Source organism: Salminus brasiliensis, chromosome 12, assembly GCF_030463535.1.
Source record: "Salminus brasiliensis chromosome 12, fSalBra1.hap2, whole genome shotgun sequence".
Taxonomy (NCBI): Eukaryota; Metazoa; Chordata; class Actinopteri; order Characiformes; family Bryconidae; genus Salminus; species Salminus brasiliensis.
The window spans coordinates 831292-851291 of record NC_132889.1 but is presented as its reverse complement, the minus strand read 5'-3'; the positions used below and the strand labels follow the sequence as shown (position 1 = coordinate 851291).

Sequence of the window (20000 nt, the reverse complement as noted above, 5' to 3'; positions counted from 1 at the left end):
ACTGTCTGAAACCATGCAGATGCTTTCCCTTGCCCAGGTATCATTTTCTGCAGCATCCTCACCAAGCATTCCGCCTCTGGCTTGACAGGTTTCATATTTACCCCCAGAATTCATACAGAGTCAGATCTGTCAGTTTTGCCATTGCTGTCATTTCTGCCATTTTCATAACAAACTGCAAAAATATGTATCTTTGTAAAAATTATTGAGTTAATATTTCACATTTTGAGTCGGTTTGGTGTAAGATTAGCATTTACGTCAACAGTTTCATAATATTATTACAGCAGTCTCATAATAAGAAATATTAGATGCTTTTCATACGTCAGATATTGTCTTTTTGCTTTGTAGATCTGCAAGCCTACATACACTGATACACAGGGTTGGTTCTCAGGACAGATTAAGCTTCATCCTGGACTGACAGGGGAATTAATTCCCATTGCAAAAACAATCCACTTCCAGATTATGCTTAATACGTATTTTGAGGAACTGACCCACAGTCAACGTTATTTCTGTAATGCACTGAATTAACTTAAAAGAGCACTGAGAACTTTTTTTTTTTTGCATTTAGCACCAAACTCTGTTAACGATCAACACCATCAGATGTTTAAATATTTCGGCAAAAAAACCCTTAACACAACAATAAATGGATTTACAAAAAAGAAAGGGTCCCACAGGGACTAAATAAAAAAAGTGAGGTGGGGTCATGAGCCCCTGCCCTCAGGGCACCAATAATACTACAATACACACGATATGAAGTTAACATGAGACTGTCATACGATGTTGTAGGCAACAAAGGTTCAAACATAATTAAAACTGCAGGCAAAAGCTGCACACAGCACCATGGTATAGCATAACATAACTGTATATATATATATATATATATATATATATATATATATATATACACACACACGTATGATCACTGTCGAACAACACCTTATCTCTCAAAAAGGGCAACTCACAAAACAAGGAAAAATCCTTCTTCACTTTAAATGGAAGTCAATGTAAAAGATTTTATTCCAACTCATTTCGGAGCATTTCTATTGGTCCGTTCATCATGAAATTCCCTGCCAGATTCACATTACGGTATAATGGAAAAATACGCAAGAATCTACAGATATAGGTTTTTTATTTTGCAGTTATAAACATCATCGCTGTCATCTGTTTTTCATTTTTCTCCATAATGTGAATCCGACAGTATTCTGTAATTATACTGTAGCAGAATTTCATGATGAATGGACCAATAGAAATGACTTTTATATTGACTTCCACTGACAGTTAAGAAGGTTTGCCAGTTTGGAGATACAAAGTTGTGATAGTGACGAATTATATATATATATATATATATATATATATATATATATATATATATATGACTGAAAGTGGCTTTTTCCAAAATAAATATGGTTGATTATACTGGGAGTAACCTGCAGCTGATAGCTATACTGTAAAATTCGGGATCCCTTAGTGAAGCTGACGACGTTCACGAGACTCAGGAAAGAAACGGGTTGGATTTTGGATCATTTTTCCAGAGATTACTCTATTATTACTCTTTTCTGCTCCATTTTGCTCCAAAACACAACACACATGGCTGGTACACTGCTGTTGCATTTTATACAGGCAAAAAAAAAAAAAAAGACATGAATGGTGAAACAATCCTAAACATTAAATGTACATTTCTTATGAACAAGTACTTTGATTCAAACAAAAAGAGAAGAAAAAAGACAAGCACCAGAAACAAAGAAAAAAAGTGAACATAAGTGATTTGGATTTCTTTCTCATTTGAAAATAAAAAGTGCATACACTGCATATTAAATATCAATACATTAAATTAAAATGATGGTGTGCATGGATACGAGTAGGCTGTAACATCGGTAGGCACATAGAAATTCAGTTCATATTAGCCTTTCTGCTGCGATCAACATTCTTCCCTTGGGGTTCCAACTTTTGTTCTCCCTCGTCCGTTTACTTTTGTCAGAGGCGTTCCACGGCAGCGGCGGGGCGATGACGTCTGGGAGCGTATGTATAATGTCCAGAATGTGCGTGCCGATCTACAATCAGTCCCTCGCTGAGCCGTGGTGGGACATGAAACACTTCCAACCTGATCCCAGATCAAGCACTATTGCTCTGAGCAACTTCATACATGCGACCCCAGATCTTTTTGCGGATGAAAAGAGTTGCTTTGGCACATTCTCCATAACGTCAGGATGGATTCATTTCAAGATGCCTGAAACACCAATAACATGTCTTGGATCAGGATTCGGTTGGAAAAAGCTTTCCTGGCACATGCACATTTTCACGAAAGCAGCATGAATAATTCTATTACGGTCACGTTAATGACAGCGTAATTGACTATGGCAACGGAGCATTTCTGAAAGGAAAGAACAGATAGCCTCTAAATGTAACATTTACCAAGGCTCACAGCCAGGTGATGTCATAACACCGAATCTGAAGAGGAAAATTACAGCCTTACGAAGCTTTACTACGCATATTTCAAACTCGCGTTGTAGTCCCAATGGCAGAGTGGACACCAATGACAAATCTACATGTAGCCGCAGAATAATCCCTTGTGTAAGAAGCCATAAATAAAGCAGGGTTTAAGTCAAGTACCGTCTGCCACTTACCGGTTATAGCGGCGTCTCTTTTTTGTAGTTAAAGCCGGGGTCTGATCCTTCAATCTGCAGTTTCAGAGCTTGTTTAAGGCTTAATTCCGTCTCCCCTATCGGATAATTGTCAAGAACTTCCTGATGCCCCCTGTTGTGCACAGTTCTGGGGACCGAGACTCTCCCTAGAAAGACCTGATTTCCCTGCAGGTGGTAGTTGGGGTTGGTCATGATCCCGTTCCTCTTCTTTTCAGCACAGCTCTGCTGCTGGATGTAAAACGACTCCTGCGATTGCCCAGAATCCAACGTGTTGGAGCCTCCCAGCACTATCTTACAGTGAGGGTCCTTCACAGCGATGTTGGACACTGGCTTGTTCAGAGCGATCCTTTTGTTGAACTGAGTCATCTCGTATTCCAAAACCTGACCCTGTGGAAGAGCACTGCTGTTCTTGGATTTCTTCTTGTCTCCAGAGCCTTCCTTTTTTGAGCAGTTGTTTGTGCCGTTCCCACTCTTCCCCCCTTTGGAGGACTTCAGTCCCGGGTTCACCTGACTCCAGTCAAAGTCACCGGTCGGGGATGCAGGCTGTGGGCCAATGGACTTGGTTGTGGAAGAAGGGGATACTATAGACTGCCTACTGCGACTGCGAGGCAGAGAGTGTTGCTGGATCTGTTCGGTGAAGCTGAGCCCATGAAAACTGTCTATGGGCACTGTCTGGGCTGTGGAGGTGGACGACGTGGTCCTCAGCGAAGAGTTCTTCGAGCTTTTGAGGGAGTTGTTGGAGAGGGAGGACTTCTGTCTGTCCACAGTAGAGTCTGGGGACTCAGAAGGAGAGCTGAAAGCATGAATAGGTCCGTTTGACAAACCCCGACCTCCTGACTGAATGTCCCCTGCCCCGGTGCTGCCAGAACTGCTGGACTTGATAGTGAGCGACTGCATCTTTCCTGTGACGGACAGTGGGGTTTTCTGCTCCATGGTGTGTATAGGTGAGGGATTGCAGCCATTGAGACTCGTGGCCCCATATTTCTCCAGGAGTTTGATTATCACTGAGTGTCCTCCTTTTGCGGCGACTCTCATGGCTGTGCGGCCAAACTGGTCTGCATGGTTGGGATCTGCGCCGTGTTCCAGCAGTATCCGGACTACATCAATGTGCCCCTCCTGAGCAGCAATGCCAAGTGCGGTTGCACCTTGATTGCACGTGTGGTCAACGTGAGTGCCATTGTCAATCAAGAACTGGACGACTTTTGAGTGACCCTGCCATGCGGCAGACTGAAGTGCAGATCGTTTTTCGTTGTCACAAGAGTTTACGTCCGCATGGTAGCTGATCAGCAGCCTTACCATTTCCACGTGGCCCTGCCAACACGAAACGTGGAGCGCTGTCCTTCCTTCTGTGTCACTGGCCTCCACATTTGCACCGTTCTCCAAGAAATACTCTGCCATGGCAAGTTGATTCTCGAGAGCCAGTATGTATAAAGTTGGGCGGCCATCTGCATCTTTGTAGTCTATGTCAGCTCCATGGCTCAGCAGAAGCTCAACGATATCCCTGTGTCCTTCCAGGGCTGCCACTCTAAGAGAGTTTCTCCCATCGTACCCTCTCTGGTCGATGCAGGACTTATTCTCAAGGAGGATGTGAACGCAATCGTAATGGCCCTCCTGAGCAGCCAGGATCAAGGGTATACGTCCGTCATTGTCCACCTCTGAGCATCGAGCGCCTTGTTCGATGAGGGCGTCACACACCTGCCTATGTCCCTCGAAGGCGGCCATGTGTAAGGGCGTCCAGCCGGCGTCATCCCTGTGGTTCTCGTCCAGACCCCTGTCCAGCAGAGTTCGGACCACTTCCACATTCCCTTGAGCAGACGCAATGCTAAGCACCGTCCTTCCTTCGCTGTCAATACTGTCGACGGCAGCACCCCAGAAAAGTAGAGTATTGACCACAGAAGCGTGTCCCATGGATGCTGCCGCAAGCAAGGGAGTTCTCCCATTATTGTCCGTGTGGTCTACATCTGCTCCTCCTTCTAGAAGCAAGTCCACCACATCCACGTGTCCTTCGTAGGCAGCGACCAGAAGAGGGGTCATGCAGTCTTTATCGCAGTGGTCCACTTCTGCTCCACGGTCAATAAGGAGGCTGACCACTGACGCATGACCTTTGCTAGCAGGCACACAGAGAGCTGCGACAGACAGTGCTGTCCGACCATCTACGTCCTCGTGGTTCACCTCAGCGCCGTGTTCCAGTAGGTGCTCAACGATCTCTCGGTGTCCCATGTAGGCTGCGGCAATGAGTGCAGTCCTTCCTTCATTGTCTGCCTTGTTGACCTCCGCACCATGCTGGAGGAGGTTCAGGACGATATCCTCGTGACCTCCCCATGCAGCAGCCCTGAGGGCAGTTCTGCTGTCCGCATCTGCACAGTCAACCTTGGCACCTGCATAAAGGAGTGCAGAGACCACCTCAGAGTGACCACCCCAAGCTGCAGACCTTAAGGCAGTCCACCCGTCGTGATCCGTGTGGTTGATGTTGGCATCGCAACCGATCAGGCAGTTGACTACCTTGGTGTGGCCTTGCCTGGCAGCGAGCGTGAGGGGGGTCTGTCCATGGTTGTCCTCAAGCTCCATGTTGGCACCCCTAGAGATGAGCAGATTCACCACATCTAGGTTGCCACTGTATGCAGCGTTAGCCAGCAGGGTTCGTCCACTAGAGTCGCTTTGGTTGACAGAGGCCCCGTTATCAAGCAAGGTGCGAATGGAATCCTCTCGTTCCAATGCCTGCTGCACAATACAGGAAGCATGGTCATCCTCATTACTGATGTGGGCTCCAGCTTTGACCAGCAGCTGCAACACCTCCTGCTCTTTGGGGATGGACATGGAAAGGGAATCTTTTGCAGGCGTGCCATTCCACACCATCCATAGGGCCAGGTTAAAGGGTTCAATCTGGAGGTTGGAGTTGATAAGGTGAAGAGCAAACTCCTGCACCTCCAGAGGTTTAAGCTGCTTGGCCCTACAGGTGTAGCTCATGGCCATCATCCGATGACCCTCGGCAGCGTTGCACAGGTATTTCTGAGTGCAGTGCTTGACGTCCAGAAGCCACTCAGCAAAGCTGTAGTGAAAGAGGATCTTAGTTCCTCCCAGCCCATCCACAAGTAACTTCGAAAGGATGTCCATCTTTTTCTGGAACTCCTCCATGGTCAGGGTCATGTTTTTAGTCCACACAGCATGGTACAGCTCCTTCACGGTCAGAGGCCTGCAGGCAGCCAGAATTACGTTCAGTATGGGCTGTACTTTGGCAAACTGCTTCCTGACAAAAAGTCTTTGGCAGAGCCACAGGTAGAGTCCGTTTAGCGTTCCTGGGATGTCACGGATCTCACGAAGCATAATGAAATTCTCCACCACGCCATCGAGGACGCGCTCCAGGTACAAGAAGCAGCCACTGCTCTTGATATGGAGCTGGTTGAGCATTTCTGCAGTCTCCTTGGTAAGGTGCTGCCTTAGTGCCTCCTCCTGGTCCAGCCTGTGGAGGATGTACTGCTGAACATCCTTGACAATGTATGCCTTGCGCAGGTCGTCCAGACTGATCTTGCGGAAACCTGCCAAAGACAAAGAAACAATGTTAAGCAGGTTGTTTTAACTCATGAAAAACCCATTATAGCCAAGACTGGGGTTGGAATGGGAATACCAGTGAACACTGAAACTTCTGGTAGGACATCTGCAGCAACAGAGCAACAGGAATCAATCGACATTAAATAAAAAAACATCGTAAACACAGTTACAATAAAGTGCATCCCATAACTTGACCTCTATTTTATGGAGATCATCACATTTCAACCTATGCACTGACCCCTCCCTCCGATTTAGCCTCTGGTGAACGGCCTGGTAACAGCCCCCAGATGTGTACTCATAAAAGCAGAACAAATTAGAGCAGCTGAAGAGAGACATATGTTGAACCGTATGCCTGCACTGACGCGGCAGACTTTCCAGGGCAGACGGCATGGTCATGCGCAATATACAAAACAACGTTCCAGTTCACCCACAAAGGATGAAAGGCCTATTCCTGCAGCAGGGATGAATGGAATGCATTTCTGTCTTATATAAAATAAACAGCTAAAGAGCTGTAACAATTCCTGGAGTCCAACCAAGAAACATAAACAAATTCCTCAGTCCTGCGACCACTCACACTTACTTAAAGCGGCCTAAAGAGGCAAGTCCCTGAGCTCGGTTAGGAGGCTGTTTTGTGCCAGCAAGATCTTCACGCTAAGGCAGTTTGTTTCCAGATAAGTGCAAATTCCTCACTTTTATCTCTGGCATGGCGAAAAGGGAGAACCGTTCCCCAGTGGAAGCACATCTCAGCACGTCTGGAGACCCGAGGGCAGTGGAGGCATTTACGCATGGATTTTATTTACTGTTCCCATGGACTTACACCAGCTTTGGTGCGAGGGAAGGGGGGTCTTATAGCACTGTTAGCATACTTCAGTGCTCTGCTTGTGGGAAAAGTAGTGGGAATTCTTGTTGTTTAGTTTAACTGCCTTGCTCTATTTCCTCTCTTTTTCCTGTCGGACCTTCACCTCCAAATGTAATACAGTGAGAACACAGTGAAACCCACTCACAGTTAGAGCGCTTAGAGCGCTAAGAGCTCCGGGCTATTAACAACAGGGTTGTGGGTTCGATACCCGGGCTCGGCAAGCTGCCACTGTTGGGCCGAACACATTTTGCTGTACGTAGTGCACCTTTACCTTCACCTTGAGGTTAGTGAGGTAGGTTAGCGGTTGTGGTTGGGGATCACTATCCCTTATCTACCGTAGGCTACACTGGAGAAGTTCTGAAGTCTGTCCTTCAGTCCTGCCCACTGGAGAACACTTTGTGTCTTGGCTTTGCTTTGTGTCACCTTGTGAAAAATGGGCAACCTCTTACCTTCCTGAAACAAGCCACTCTGGCCAAGTGTCTTCCAGGTCTTCCAGCTGCTCATCTAAAGCCATGCCTTCTGTAGGACAGGCCATTTTAGCTGTGCTCACAGATGCAGGCCCCTCGCTGCCTCGTGTGTGGAGTCCGTCCTGCTAGCAGTTGTTTTCACCATTAGAGGGGTATTTTCCATGACTTATCCCATAGGATCGCATTCATTTCCAGCCCGACTGACCTAGCCCTCCACCTCAACTCCAACTGCTGCACACTACACCATCCGTGAGAGTCTGTGTACGTGTGTATGTATGTGTGTGTGTGTGTGTGTGTGTGTGTGTATGTCTTCAGGAAATAGACAGGGCTAAAAAGGAAGAGGCCTCGAAGGGGTAAAGAAGGAGGTGATGGGGGACAGATGACCCAGAAGTCTCGTTTTGCCAGCAGGCTTGTTTGTAACCATTCCTCGTATGTTTGAGGAGGTTGTCTGAATGTTTGGTCTTGGAGCTCTGCCACGAGTTCGAGGGTTCACCGAGTTTAACCTAGAGGATTACAAATAAGTGGCTGGCTGGTAAATATCGGAAACTTCTGAGACCATCCTTTCTTCAAGTGCCTTTGAATCAAACGAAAGGTTGTCCTCCAGTAGCGTTTCCGTGAGCAGCTTTTTTAAAGTACTGTAACTCGGACTACAACGTAATGAACTGTCACATTCAGTCTGAAAACAGATCTTTGAAATCAAAGGCCTTGAAACCACACTTTTTAGCAAGTTTCCATCCCAGATATTTTCCTCGAGGATTACGGAGAGATTGAAAAAGTAAAAAACAAAACAACAACAACAAAAGGAAGACTTGCAGTGCCAGAGAGAGAGAGAGAGAGAGAGAGAGAGAGAGAGAGAGAGAGAGAGAGAGAGAGAGAGAGAGCGGTCTGAGTGGACTACCCTATAAAAGAAGGATGCTGACCTACAATTTCCACTTGAGTCATCCACCACACTGCACTACTTCATGGAGAAAAGGAAAGGAAAGGCCTGGAGCACTCTTACTGATGCCTGCTGCATCCATATTGAACACATTTACACTTAACTCAGCCCAAAACAGCCCAACCAACCCCCCACCCTCCACCCCCTCCTCCTCCTCCAAACAGCCGAACAGTTCTACAACTTTTCTGACATTGATAGATGTCCAGTTTTAAAACCCTGTCAGAGTTGGTTCCTTCAATTTTCACAGTACTTGAGCCAGGAATTCCCTCTTAAAGTACTCAACTTACTGAACTTTCAGGATGACATTTGTATGACGTAGCACACCGGGGCGTAGCTGTTTTCAAAAGTGTATGAACACTCTGAAGTTGAAGCCTCCATCCCCAGTGGAAACTCCACCCACGGCAGTCCTGAGAAAGAGGATAGCTCTGGCCCAGACAAGGCACTTAGAGGTCAGGTGTAGCAATGGCAAAGTGTATCATGGGCCAGAACTGTCCCAGCTGTAGCAGCACACTCTTAAAAATGAAAGGGGTTCGAAAGGAGCAATGCCACAGAACCCTGGTCCTGGAGGAACCCCCTGCACCCAATGCACCTGATCCAGCTAATCAGGTAATTGAGCAGCCCTTCCTGGGTTGAAGGTAGTGGGTTAGTGCTGGAAAAGAGACCAGGGCTGGAAACCACCTCCACAGAAGAACCTCTTTCCCTGGTAAGGGTCATGACCCCTGGTAATAGGTGAAGAACCTTTATATCAGGTTCCTTAGACCTTGTGGTTCTTTTGTGGCATTTTTCGTTATGTAGTAAACTGACCCAACCATAGCCAGCTCTGGCTGTGTTCCCATCATCGTCATGGTTCCAGGGTTCCATACATGGGCCTAACGACCCTACATGTGATCCAGAACTGGGCCAGAACTCATTTAAAGTGATCAGAACATCCTCAGTAATGTCTCTTCCATCTACAGAATCTCCTGTGAAAGTGCGGTGAGCTCCTAACAATGCAGGGATTGTGGTAAGAAAGGTGTGAGACTTCACTGTAATGCCCCACTGGCCCGATGAACAGCTCCGGTGTGCCGTAGTACCTCAGGCCACAGCTGACTAACACGGTCTTCACCTGAGAGGATCCGCACTGAGACAGGTGAACCCAACCTGTCAGCAAAACAACCTCTGACTCACCTGCTCAGAGCTCACTGGCGCAGGACGAGGAACAACAACTGCTACTCATCGTACCTGTCAAGACATCTTCATCTTCACCTCCAGACAGACTTCTCTTCTCACCGAGAACAAAAGCAACACTGACACTGACTCACCCTCAGACAGTATCTCCCCGGCTGAGAGGGCCCGGGCTGGTTTGGAGAAGTAATCAACCATAGCTATTACACTGACCAGTGACCTGAGAGGTCTTCTACAGTCCGCTCACGTCGGTTTCTACAAATGCTCAAACATTTAACACCTATCTGATGAGACTGATTATCAACAGCATTAGGGTCAGGTTTAGGACTAGAGAGTTAGAAAAAGGTTTAGATTTAAGTTTTGGGTTAAGATTAAGGTCAGCATTAGTGTGAGCAATAGGTTCAGGGTTAGGTTTAGGTTTTGGGTTAAGATCAAGGTCAGCATTAGTGTGAGGGTTAGGTTTAGGTTTTGGGTTAAGATTAAGGTCAGCATTAGTGTGAGGGTTAGGTTTAGGGTTACGTTTACGGCTAAAGTTAAAGTCAGTATTAGAGTGGGTGTTAGGTTCAGGGTTAGGTTTAGGGTTAGGATTAAGGTCAGCATTAGTGTGAGGGTTAGGTTTAGGTTTTGGGTTAAGATTAAGGTCAGCATTAGTGTGAGGGTTAGGTTTAGGTTTTGGGTCAAGATTAAGGTCAGCATTAGTGTGAGGGTTAGGTTTAGGTTTTGGGTTAAGATTAAGGTCAGCATTAGTGTGAGGGTTAGGTTTAGGGTTCGGTTTAGGTTTTGAGCTGAGGTTAAGGTTAGCATTAGTGTGAGAGTTAGGTTTAGGGTTCGGTTTAGGTTTTGAGCTGAGGTTAAGGTTAGCATTAGTGTGAGAGTTAGGTTCAGGGTTAGGTTTAGGTTTTGGGTTAAGATCAAGGTTAGCATTAGTGTGAGGGTTAGGCTTATGTTTAGGGTTAAAGATAAAGTCAGTATTAAGAGTGGGTGTTAGGTTTAGGGTTAAAGATAAAGTCAGTATTAGTATGGGTTTTAGGTTTATGGTTAGGTTTAGGTTTTGGGCTGAGGCTAAGGTTAGCATTAGTGTGAGTGTTAGGTTTAGGTTTTGGGTTAAGATTAAGGTCAGCATTAGTGTGATCCGCTGGGTATAATGGGTAAGTGTCTCCTCCTGCGTGTCGGAGGCGAGTGTTGTGCACTCTGCTGGATTTGCTGCAGCTGCTGTGGGGACTGGAATGAGAGATGTGCTCTTATGCTCGGCCACACCTGCTGTTGTTTAGGCAAGTGGATACTGGGCCATGTGCTGCACACTGGGTCTCCTCAACCATCACACTGAGCCGAGGATCAGATGACAAACCAGACAGGCGGAGTGTGTGTCCGTCTGAGGAGTCCACCATGACTATATTCTCTTTGTCTGCATGTAGAGTGGAAACGGCCGCCATGACAAGAGAAAACCTCTCAAATGTAGCCAATAATCCCGAGGTCACTGTAACAGTACTGTAGGCTTTCACAGATGGGCCGAGGGTTCTTTGGAAGGTTCTTAGGATAAACATTTCTGTAAACAAGATGTGTGAGTCAGGAGAACATTACAACAGTGTGGACGTCACAGAGCTTGATGGTCACAGGTCGGAATGACCTCCTGTGGCGCTCTGTGGTGCATTTTGGTGGAAAGAACCTTTACCATGGTATAGTCCCTCTAGGATAAGTGAATGTTCTTTAAAGGTTCTTTAGGTTTTTAGAACTTTTATTATGTCACTTATCAAATGTAATTGTTCATTATCATTTTAGCTAGGTCTAATATACATGCCTGCAATAACCTCACAGTGAGGAATATTAGTTACATTTAGGCTCCTTTCAGTTGTGAAGACAGCACTTTCTGGCAGTGTGTGAGGGAACCCTGCGCTCGGTGTCGGCTGTCGACAGATTTGGAAGCGTCTGCGTCTCAAATGGAGCGTGTTCTTCTCGCTCCGCCATCTCAGGCCATCAGATCCGAAACGAAAACAGAAACACTATCTCCTCCAGTCTCAACCTTACCTCTCTCTCTCTCTCACACAGCTGTGATCAGCTCGACCTGTTAGCTCCTGAACTGCAAGCTTTTCAGTCAGTTATCCATCTTCAGACTCTGAGTAACTGCTGTGAAGCTCATGTCTAAGTGTTGCAGAGTTGGGGTACCACAGCAACCAATTCACATCACCCAAGCAACCACCTCAGACACCATAGCACAAATCGAGCAATATGATGATAACCACCTGGTATACCTTAACAATAGCACTCCCATAGCAACCCTTCCACAGTATCCAGACATCCAGAAGAAGCGGCTGTTCCTCTGAACAGCTTTCTGGATGATGCACTGCCCTAGCCAATCAGAACAGAACTCATTTACATACATCAGTCTTAAAGAGACAGAAACAAGGAACAGTCGGCTGAATTCAGAGGGATGAAGAGGGACTGGAAAAAGTGAATTACGACATAAAACCACACAAAGAATAAAAACTACAGGAATGTCGGAGAGCGGCCGTTCAGAAATGACCAGTTTCAACAAGATCCCATTAATTATAGAGAGGTTTTAATTCGGGGGCTGAAAAAAAACAAAACACCGCCAGGCAGTGAACACAGCCACACACTCCGATTATAATTAAGAGTTCAGCCTTCAGCAGAGAGAGAGAGAGAGGAGAGAGAGAGAGAGAGAGAAAGAGAGAGAGAGAGAGAGAGAGAGAGAGAGAGAGAGAGAGAGAGGCTATAAATAAACAAACATGCTTCCTCGCCGTCTCCTGCGCAAAACGGCACTAATTAAAAACCATGTGCTTTGATATTGCGGGTCTGGCTCTGAGGCAACTCTCAATGAAACCTCGTCCCAGAAAGAGCAGCGAGGTTTCCTGAATGGGCCGGGCGAGCGAAGCAGCCCCGCTGTTGTCACGGCCGTGTTCGCCGAGTCAGATGTGTGGCTGCAGCTGGACGGCGAAGACAGAGGCCTGTTCAATCATTTCGCACAAAGAGGCCGTTGCAGTCAACAGCAGGCAATCATGTTGGAGCACGTCCACTGATAGACAGTGAGTGAGAAAGAGCGGGCGAGAGAGATAGGGGATGAGTGAGTGAGTGAGTGAGAGAGAGAGACTTCCTTTGTCCTTGTATAGTATTAGCTCGTTTGTGTGTGTGGTTTTTTTCCTGAAGCTGATGCAAGCGCTGTGAAACTGGACAGATTTTTCCAGATAACCACAACCTCTGTCAGAGAGATCTGTCTGCCTTCAGGACGGAGCAATTTCTCAAACCGCAGCTCTTTCGCTGTCACTTATACACACACACACACACACACACACACACACTCGCACAGTTCTCTATTTACATTTCCAACCTACTGCTACATACTGTATAAGGGCCTAAAATGTGATGTTCAATAAGGTTGCTGGACATTCTGATGAAGATTAGGCCTGTGCATTAACCAAGTTTCCATGGTGACAGCACAAAGTAACTGACAAGCTTCAAAGAGTTTGATTTTCCCGTATTCAAATAAGTTCAAAAGGTTTCAGAAACAATAGTATAGTGATGTACAGTATAGCACATCAGTGTATAGTACAGAACAGTGTAGTATAGTACAGTATATTAATGTATAGGGTAGTACTGTTTTCCATAGTATAGTAAAATATAATAGTGTATAGTACAGCGTTCCATACATAGGACCCTCTTGCTCCGTATATTTACTATAGTAGTGCTATACTACTGTGGAGTAATTAACTAAAGCGTCACCGGCGGCATGTTGTGACAATAATTAGGCCTGTGCTTGAAGGTGGTTACACTACCATAGTAACAGCCCTCGGTAAGTCTGCCTGATTGGACAAATTTCAGAGTTTCCTTTTCATAGTATAATCTAGTATAGCATAGCATAGTACAATTACTCATAGCCTAGTATAGTATAGTATAGCATAATATAATAAAGTAGAATATAGTAAAGTATAGCACGGTACAGCACAGTATAGTGAGGTATAGTATACTAAAGTATAGTAGAGTAGGACATAGTATAGTAAAGTATATTATAGTAAGTAGTATAGTAAAGGATAGCATACTGTAGCATAGTACTGCATTATATTAATCTCTTGATTGAATCTCTTGATTCTTGATTTGATTTGATTTGATTTGATTTGATTTGATTTGATTCTGGGTCATGATTCAATTTAGAAAGGATTTTCTATTCAGGAACATAAAGTCTGTTTAAATGATGTGAGTGACAAGATGAAAAGATGAAACAACAATGTAAACAAATAGAACATTTATTTAAAACAATACTTTTAGGTTCCTTACTGTATCAAATCCTTTTGCATCTTTTCATATAAAAAACAGGCATAAAATTGTGCATAAAAGTCTAAAAATATTAATACAAAAGTAAACACAGACTTCAGTCTACCATAGTGGACACGTAATGCGATATGCAGTGTGCTCTGGAGTAGGGGAAAAAATAGAAATAGAAAAAAATAAAACTTAAACACATTTAAAATTGTTGATTAAATTTTTGGGCTTTTTGAATCGATTCAGAATCGACAGGACTAGGAATCATGATCCTATAAAGAATGGATTTGTTCAGCACCCCAACATAATATACTATGATACAGTACGCTATCCTATATAGTATAAAAAGTAGGGCACAGTATAGCATAGTATAGTAAGGTGTAGTATAGTGTAGTAACATTAAGCATGGCGTGGTATAGTATAAAAAAGTACAGTATAGTACAGTAAAGTATGCAGATGTGCTGCTGTTACAGACGGCAGCTCAGTTAAGGAGTTATGGCTTAGCAGACTCATTTGGAAATTCACACTGGATCCTGCTGGTAGTCACTCACATTACAGCACCTCCCTAGATAATGCTAATCCAGCTGCAATAGGGCTTAAGTCTCAACTTTAACACCATTATAGAAAAACCCCAGCTACTCACACTCAGTCTCTTAGTCTCGTAACTCCCACACTGCTCCGAGCCTTACATTCCAGCCTGTTTCAAGATTCAAGAGTTTATAGTCATGTGTCCAGCAGAAACAAGCAGTTACACTGTCCAAAAAATATCCCATAAAATATCAATATAAAAAGAAAGAAGCTGATATATATATATATGCAGTAGAGAGTAGTGTTTACTGTTAGCTTAGCATGTAGCCAATTTGTATCTCGACTTATAACGGGCTCAGAGGATCCAGTGACATTCGGGAGAAACACATACATACAGCAACACCTGTAGGGTTTGGAACCTGTGTGTTTACCATATGGTCCCATACTGGTTTTCTGGACTACTGGTCTACAGATCTACTGGTCTACAGATCTACTGGTCTACGGGTCTACTGGTCTACAGGACTACTAGTCTACAGGTCTACTGGTCTACAGGACTACTGGTTTTCTGCGGTCTGAAGGCTACAGATCCAGCAGATGGAGATCAGACTGAAAAACACTGGAGCATATCCTGCCCGGCTTATTTATGGCTAGTGTCTAGGCAGTTTAATCCAGAACTGGGTCGTTTCCAGCCAACAGGGGATGAGTCGGGGACCACCATTCACGTGGCGGAGGGACATTTTAGGAAAAATATCCCATAAAAAACCTAATGAGTAACAAAAGCTCTCAGTCTCAACACAACAGCACTGCCAAAAACGACATTGCCATAAATGTCTTATCTCAGATGTAGACTGGGAGGCCACCGATTAGCAATACACTACATGTCCAAAAGTATCCAGACGTCCCTTCTAACGCTCAGAGTTCAGCTGCTTTAAAATAAACCCAGTGCAAACACAGACATCACCCACAGCTTATATAATCTCCACAGAATAGTGACCCACCATGACCCCTGCTTATTAAACCAATGTGTTGCTATGGTAACAGATAATAACTCTACTGCGTTTTACTGCTGCTGATGCAGACAGACCGTCACCAATTTTCTAGAATTCCTGCATAATTAACTGGATAGGATCCGAACAGAGCGGATCAGAGCGGGGGTTTGGTGTAAAACACCCGGTTCTAGACCCAGTCAGACGTCTGAAGCTCCTCATAGAAAGTTCTTCACCTAATGGTGATGAAGACGCTGCCTGATGCCTGAGACACTGTTCTACCAGAGTTCTGAGAAGAGTTCGGCTCTAGAACCTGCTTTTAAAATCAGATCATTAAAATGGTGGAGGGATACATGCTGCAGGGTGTAGTGCGGCTACAGAACGTAGTTCCCAGTAAAAATGTATTTTGTCAAATGTTCTGTAAAGATAGTCTCTGTAGAGGAGAAGTACTGCCAATAGAATAGGACTCTCTGGAGCAGATCTACATCATGACCCTATTGGCTCCATGCTGCCTAATAATGCCAGGCGTGGGCTAGAGGGGTATAAAGCCCCCCAGCATTGAGGAGCTGTGGAGCAGTGGAGGAGCTGTGTTCTCTGGAATGATGGTGGTGGAGCTCCATCCAGTACTTTTAGGATGAGTTGGGGATGATGAGGTGAGGTGGTGATCAATCATACAACATCCTGACCTCACTAACACTCTTGTGGCTGAATGCAATCAAATCCTCACAGCAATGCTCCTCCCCCAGAATCTAGTAGAAAGTCTTCTTCTCTGGACAGTAGAGACAGTTACTCCAACAGAAGCAGGATCAGCTCTTTAATACCCTTGATTTCAGAAGAAACAGTGAATCAGCAGGTGTCCCAATACTTTTGTCCTTTTAGTTTATGCCTACCAAATGTGAAATAAGCCAGTCTCGAGTTGTAAGAATAAACAGTAAAGCTTCAGAAAATGTTCTACTGACGTATTTCTGTTGTCTGGGCTGTTTAGGGCTCCTCAGCTCTCGGGTTGCTGTTGGTGTGCAGTTGCCTGAGGAGCACCGGAGGCTACATTTGCTTAGCTTGGCTCTGGAACACAGACATTTTTTGAACTCCACCGTCCCCCCACCTCCCCCCAACGGTCCTCCCCGAGCTCGGAGGGTGAAACAGGAGGTCTCGGCCAGGAGGGGTCAAGCCGGGGTCAGTCAAGTGTGACAAGGCCGGGAGGGAGAGGGAGATATACGGTAGCTTAACCTGAGCAGGAATGTCTGTCAGTTAGCTCCCAGCTCTCTGCTCTCAACATTGTTTTTGTGTGAAGCTTAGAAGCACGACTGGAATCCACTCTACACACACACACACACACCCTCACACACACACTCAGACAGGACCTTTAGTACGTGCTTTAACGATAGACTACACTAACCGAAAACAAGCGATTAAGCAAAAGTGTGCATCTATGCGCTACATGGACAAAAGTATTGGGACACCTGCTGATTCACTGTTTCTTCTGAAGTCAAGGGGATTAAAAAGAGCTGATCCTGCTTCTGTTGGAGTAACTGTCTCTAAACTCTCTACTAGATTCTGGAGGAGGAGCATTGCTGTGAGGATTTGATTGCATTCAGTGACAAGAGAGTGAGCAAAAAGAGCTCATTATCAACTCATCCAAAAGTACTGGATGGAGCTCCTCCACCATCATTCCAGAGAACACAGCTCCTCCACTGCTCCACAGCTCCTCAATGCTGGGGGTCTTTATACCCCTCTAGTCCACGCCTGGCATTATTAGGCAGCATGGAGCCAATAGGGTCATGATGTTGATCTGCTCCAGAGAGTCCTATTCTACTGGCAGACGTGGTTTAGAATGATGGGATTAGGGGCCTAGAGCTTGAATAGGAACGGTAGATCTGTATAAAAATGTATTTTAACACACATTAAAAAAATTAATAAATAAACAAAAGAGCTGAAATACAAATTCAAATTCTTTATATATAAAAATGAGCCGACTCATAAACAGAGACGCTACGAGACTCAGCACATGCTTGGTCAGACAGTTTTAATCTCAGTCATGTGTTGTTTTGCTTTTTTAATGAACTTATTTTCATAAGCGGCGGGATGTTAATTGGACGAAGGCACGCGGCGCACGGTGCAAACTCACAATTACTGTTTTCAGAGAGAAAAGCAAAACAAATCCTCAAAGTCCTGCAAATGTGGGAGCAGTTTAGTGTGTGTGTGTGTGTGTGTGTGTGTGTGTGTGTGTGAGACACATTACAGAGCTAAAATGAGCACTTGAAGTGTAGTGTTGTTCTGCAGAGACAGACCAGAGGATTAAAACTACAGTGTGAGCAAACAGGTAGTTTAAGCTAACTAGCATGCTAGCACACTTTTTATTAGGCTTTAAACTAGCATCCTAGTCTGGGCCAGTGAGCAGCTCCCAGTGGTCACCATTGCCTTCTTACATTAACATTGACTGTATTTAGCTGACGCTCTTATCCAGAGCGACTTACAGGGTTCCTCGTATTACAGAGGTGGGCCAATGTAGTGTTAGGAGTCTTGCCCAAGGCACAGCATAGTCACCCAGACCAGGAATTGAACCCCGGTCTCCCACATGGTGTGGTAGCTCACTGTCCGGAGGCGGTGTTACCTGCTACGCAATACCAACCACTTAGCAAGGTCATATAGACCAAATGTGACTTTTCGCCAAAATACTGTTAAAAGCAGTGAGATTTTACTGAGTTTTTACTTTCCGTGAACAGAACTAGCGTTTGTTGTCTTCTGAGTGCTTGTAAGCTGGTCAGCCAGCATTATTGGGAGGGTCTAGGGCACTGACCGCCAGAGATGGGAAATCCAGGACCGGAAAAACGTCAAATTCGCCCAACGATTCTTCCCGTTTCAGCTGCAGCAGAGCCACACAGGCAGTTAAAGCAAAACCCAGGGGTGGATTTTTACTTTCTGGACCGCCGCTGACCACTAACAAAACCCAAGTAGTTGCGGTCGACTTGTGTGTCTGAGGCTGAGACTGAAGTCAGGCGGCTACGGAGACGCAACAAGAGAACAATCCCGTGTCGCTGGGCGGACTCCATAAAAGCCTGAGCAGATGGTTTTACAGAACGGTTTCACTGGCAAACTGTTGACAAACACAACTCAAAGACAGCGTTTCAGCTTTGAAGGATCCGAGTCCCACCAGGCTCTCATAATGGGACCATCTGTCTGTAATAAACTCTGGCTCAGTGGAAACTTGGAAGCTTCGCAAGGAGAGACACTATATCAGCTAATTCCCCAGTTAGCAAGGTAATAGCAACCGACGGAGAGGGGGCTAAGACATACCGACACTTTCTATACCAGATACTAGATCTATAAACATGGACAGGACCCTGTGTGTAGGCCCACACTTCTTCACTCACATACTTTCATAATTCTAGATCAGTTTCATAGGTCCTAAAATAGAACCCTGTGGGGCACCACAACACATACTAAACTCTATAGGTAGCAAGACATTCCCAGTAATTTCTGCATTAGGATGTATAATAAATAATGCATATGATACATTAGGATGTATAATAAATCCAGGGTTCGAGGGTTTCACACTGTAGCGGGATGCTTTTGAGATATGTAAACTAAAGTGACAGCCGACAGTCCTCGGTTTTATACGCTGCATTACCTAATCAGGTATTCACTGTCAGATTCACAAGGCTTTGTGGACAGTGTAGGTACAGGTATGCGTACATGATTGACAGATTGATCGGTTACTGCAGTAACTGTTGACGGGAGCTCTGCGGTCTGCTCCGTGAATACCTCACGCTAGCTGATGTACAGAATGTGAGCCAGAAGAGTTTCGCTGTCCAGACTGAGAGATTACTTTAACACTTTTCCTTGTGAAGGCAAGCTCACGCGGGTCGTAATAGCAGGTTCTCAGATGAGCTTCAGTTAACGACTGGCACGGAATAAAAGTGCTCAGGCAGGGCGCGAGAGCTCACCGCCGTGATGATTACGCGCGAGAATGTGTAAAAGGGAACTGCTATTTCAAACCGCCCTAAACTCTCACCTCAGGTACTGAGAGTGTTTACAGGCTCCTAAAACTGCACACACATTCCCCAGGTACATATCCCCCCTCCTCCCCATCCCCACCCAGTGGGATCCCATATACCTGTAAAACTATATAACATTAGAATAAACCCAAATAAACATAAAGTCAGTGGTCAGTGAGAGCGTCTACCTGTAATTAACTCTATATAACATTAGAATAAACCCAAATAAACATAAAGTCAGTGGTCAGTGAGAGCGTCTACCTGTAATTAACTCTATATAAAATTAGAATAAACCCACATAAACATAAAGTCAGTGGTCAGTGAGAGTGTCTACCTGTAATTAACTCTATATAACATTAGAATAAACCCTAGTAAACATAAAGTCAGTGGTCAGTGAGAGTGTCTACCTGTAATTAACTCTATATAACATTAGAATAAACCCTAATAAACATAAAGTCAGTGGTCAGTGAGAGCGTCTACCTGTAATTAACTCTATATAACATTAGAATAAACCCAAAATAAAAGTCAGTGGTCAGTGAGAGCGTCTACCTGTAATTAACTCTATATAACATTAGAATTAACCCAAAATAAAAGTCAGTGGTCA

General features: G+C 45.0%; 1 protein-coding gene across 3 annotated transcripts in view; it reads right to left on the bottom strand.

Annotated features, from left to right (window-relative positions):
* The window catches only part of ankrd50 (ankyrin repeat domain 50), a 46074-nt gene that overhangs the window by 1378 nt on the left and 24696 nt on the right, over window positions 1–20000 (bottom strand). For all 3 annotated transcript variants that reach the window (XM_072693488.1, XM_072693489.1, XM_072693490.1), the window contains 2 exons: window positions 2622–6175; window positions 1–2224 (listed from right to left, as the gene is read on the bottom strand). The exon at window positions 1–2224 is cut by the window's left edge and continues 1378 nt beyond it. In XM_072693488.1, coding sequence (XP_072549589.1) covers window positions 2625–6175 — 3551 coding nt within the window. In that variant the 3' untranslated portion in view covers window positions 1–2224; window positions 2622–2624. The remainder of the gene's footprint in view (window positions 2225–2621; window positions 6176–20000) is intronic.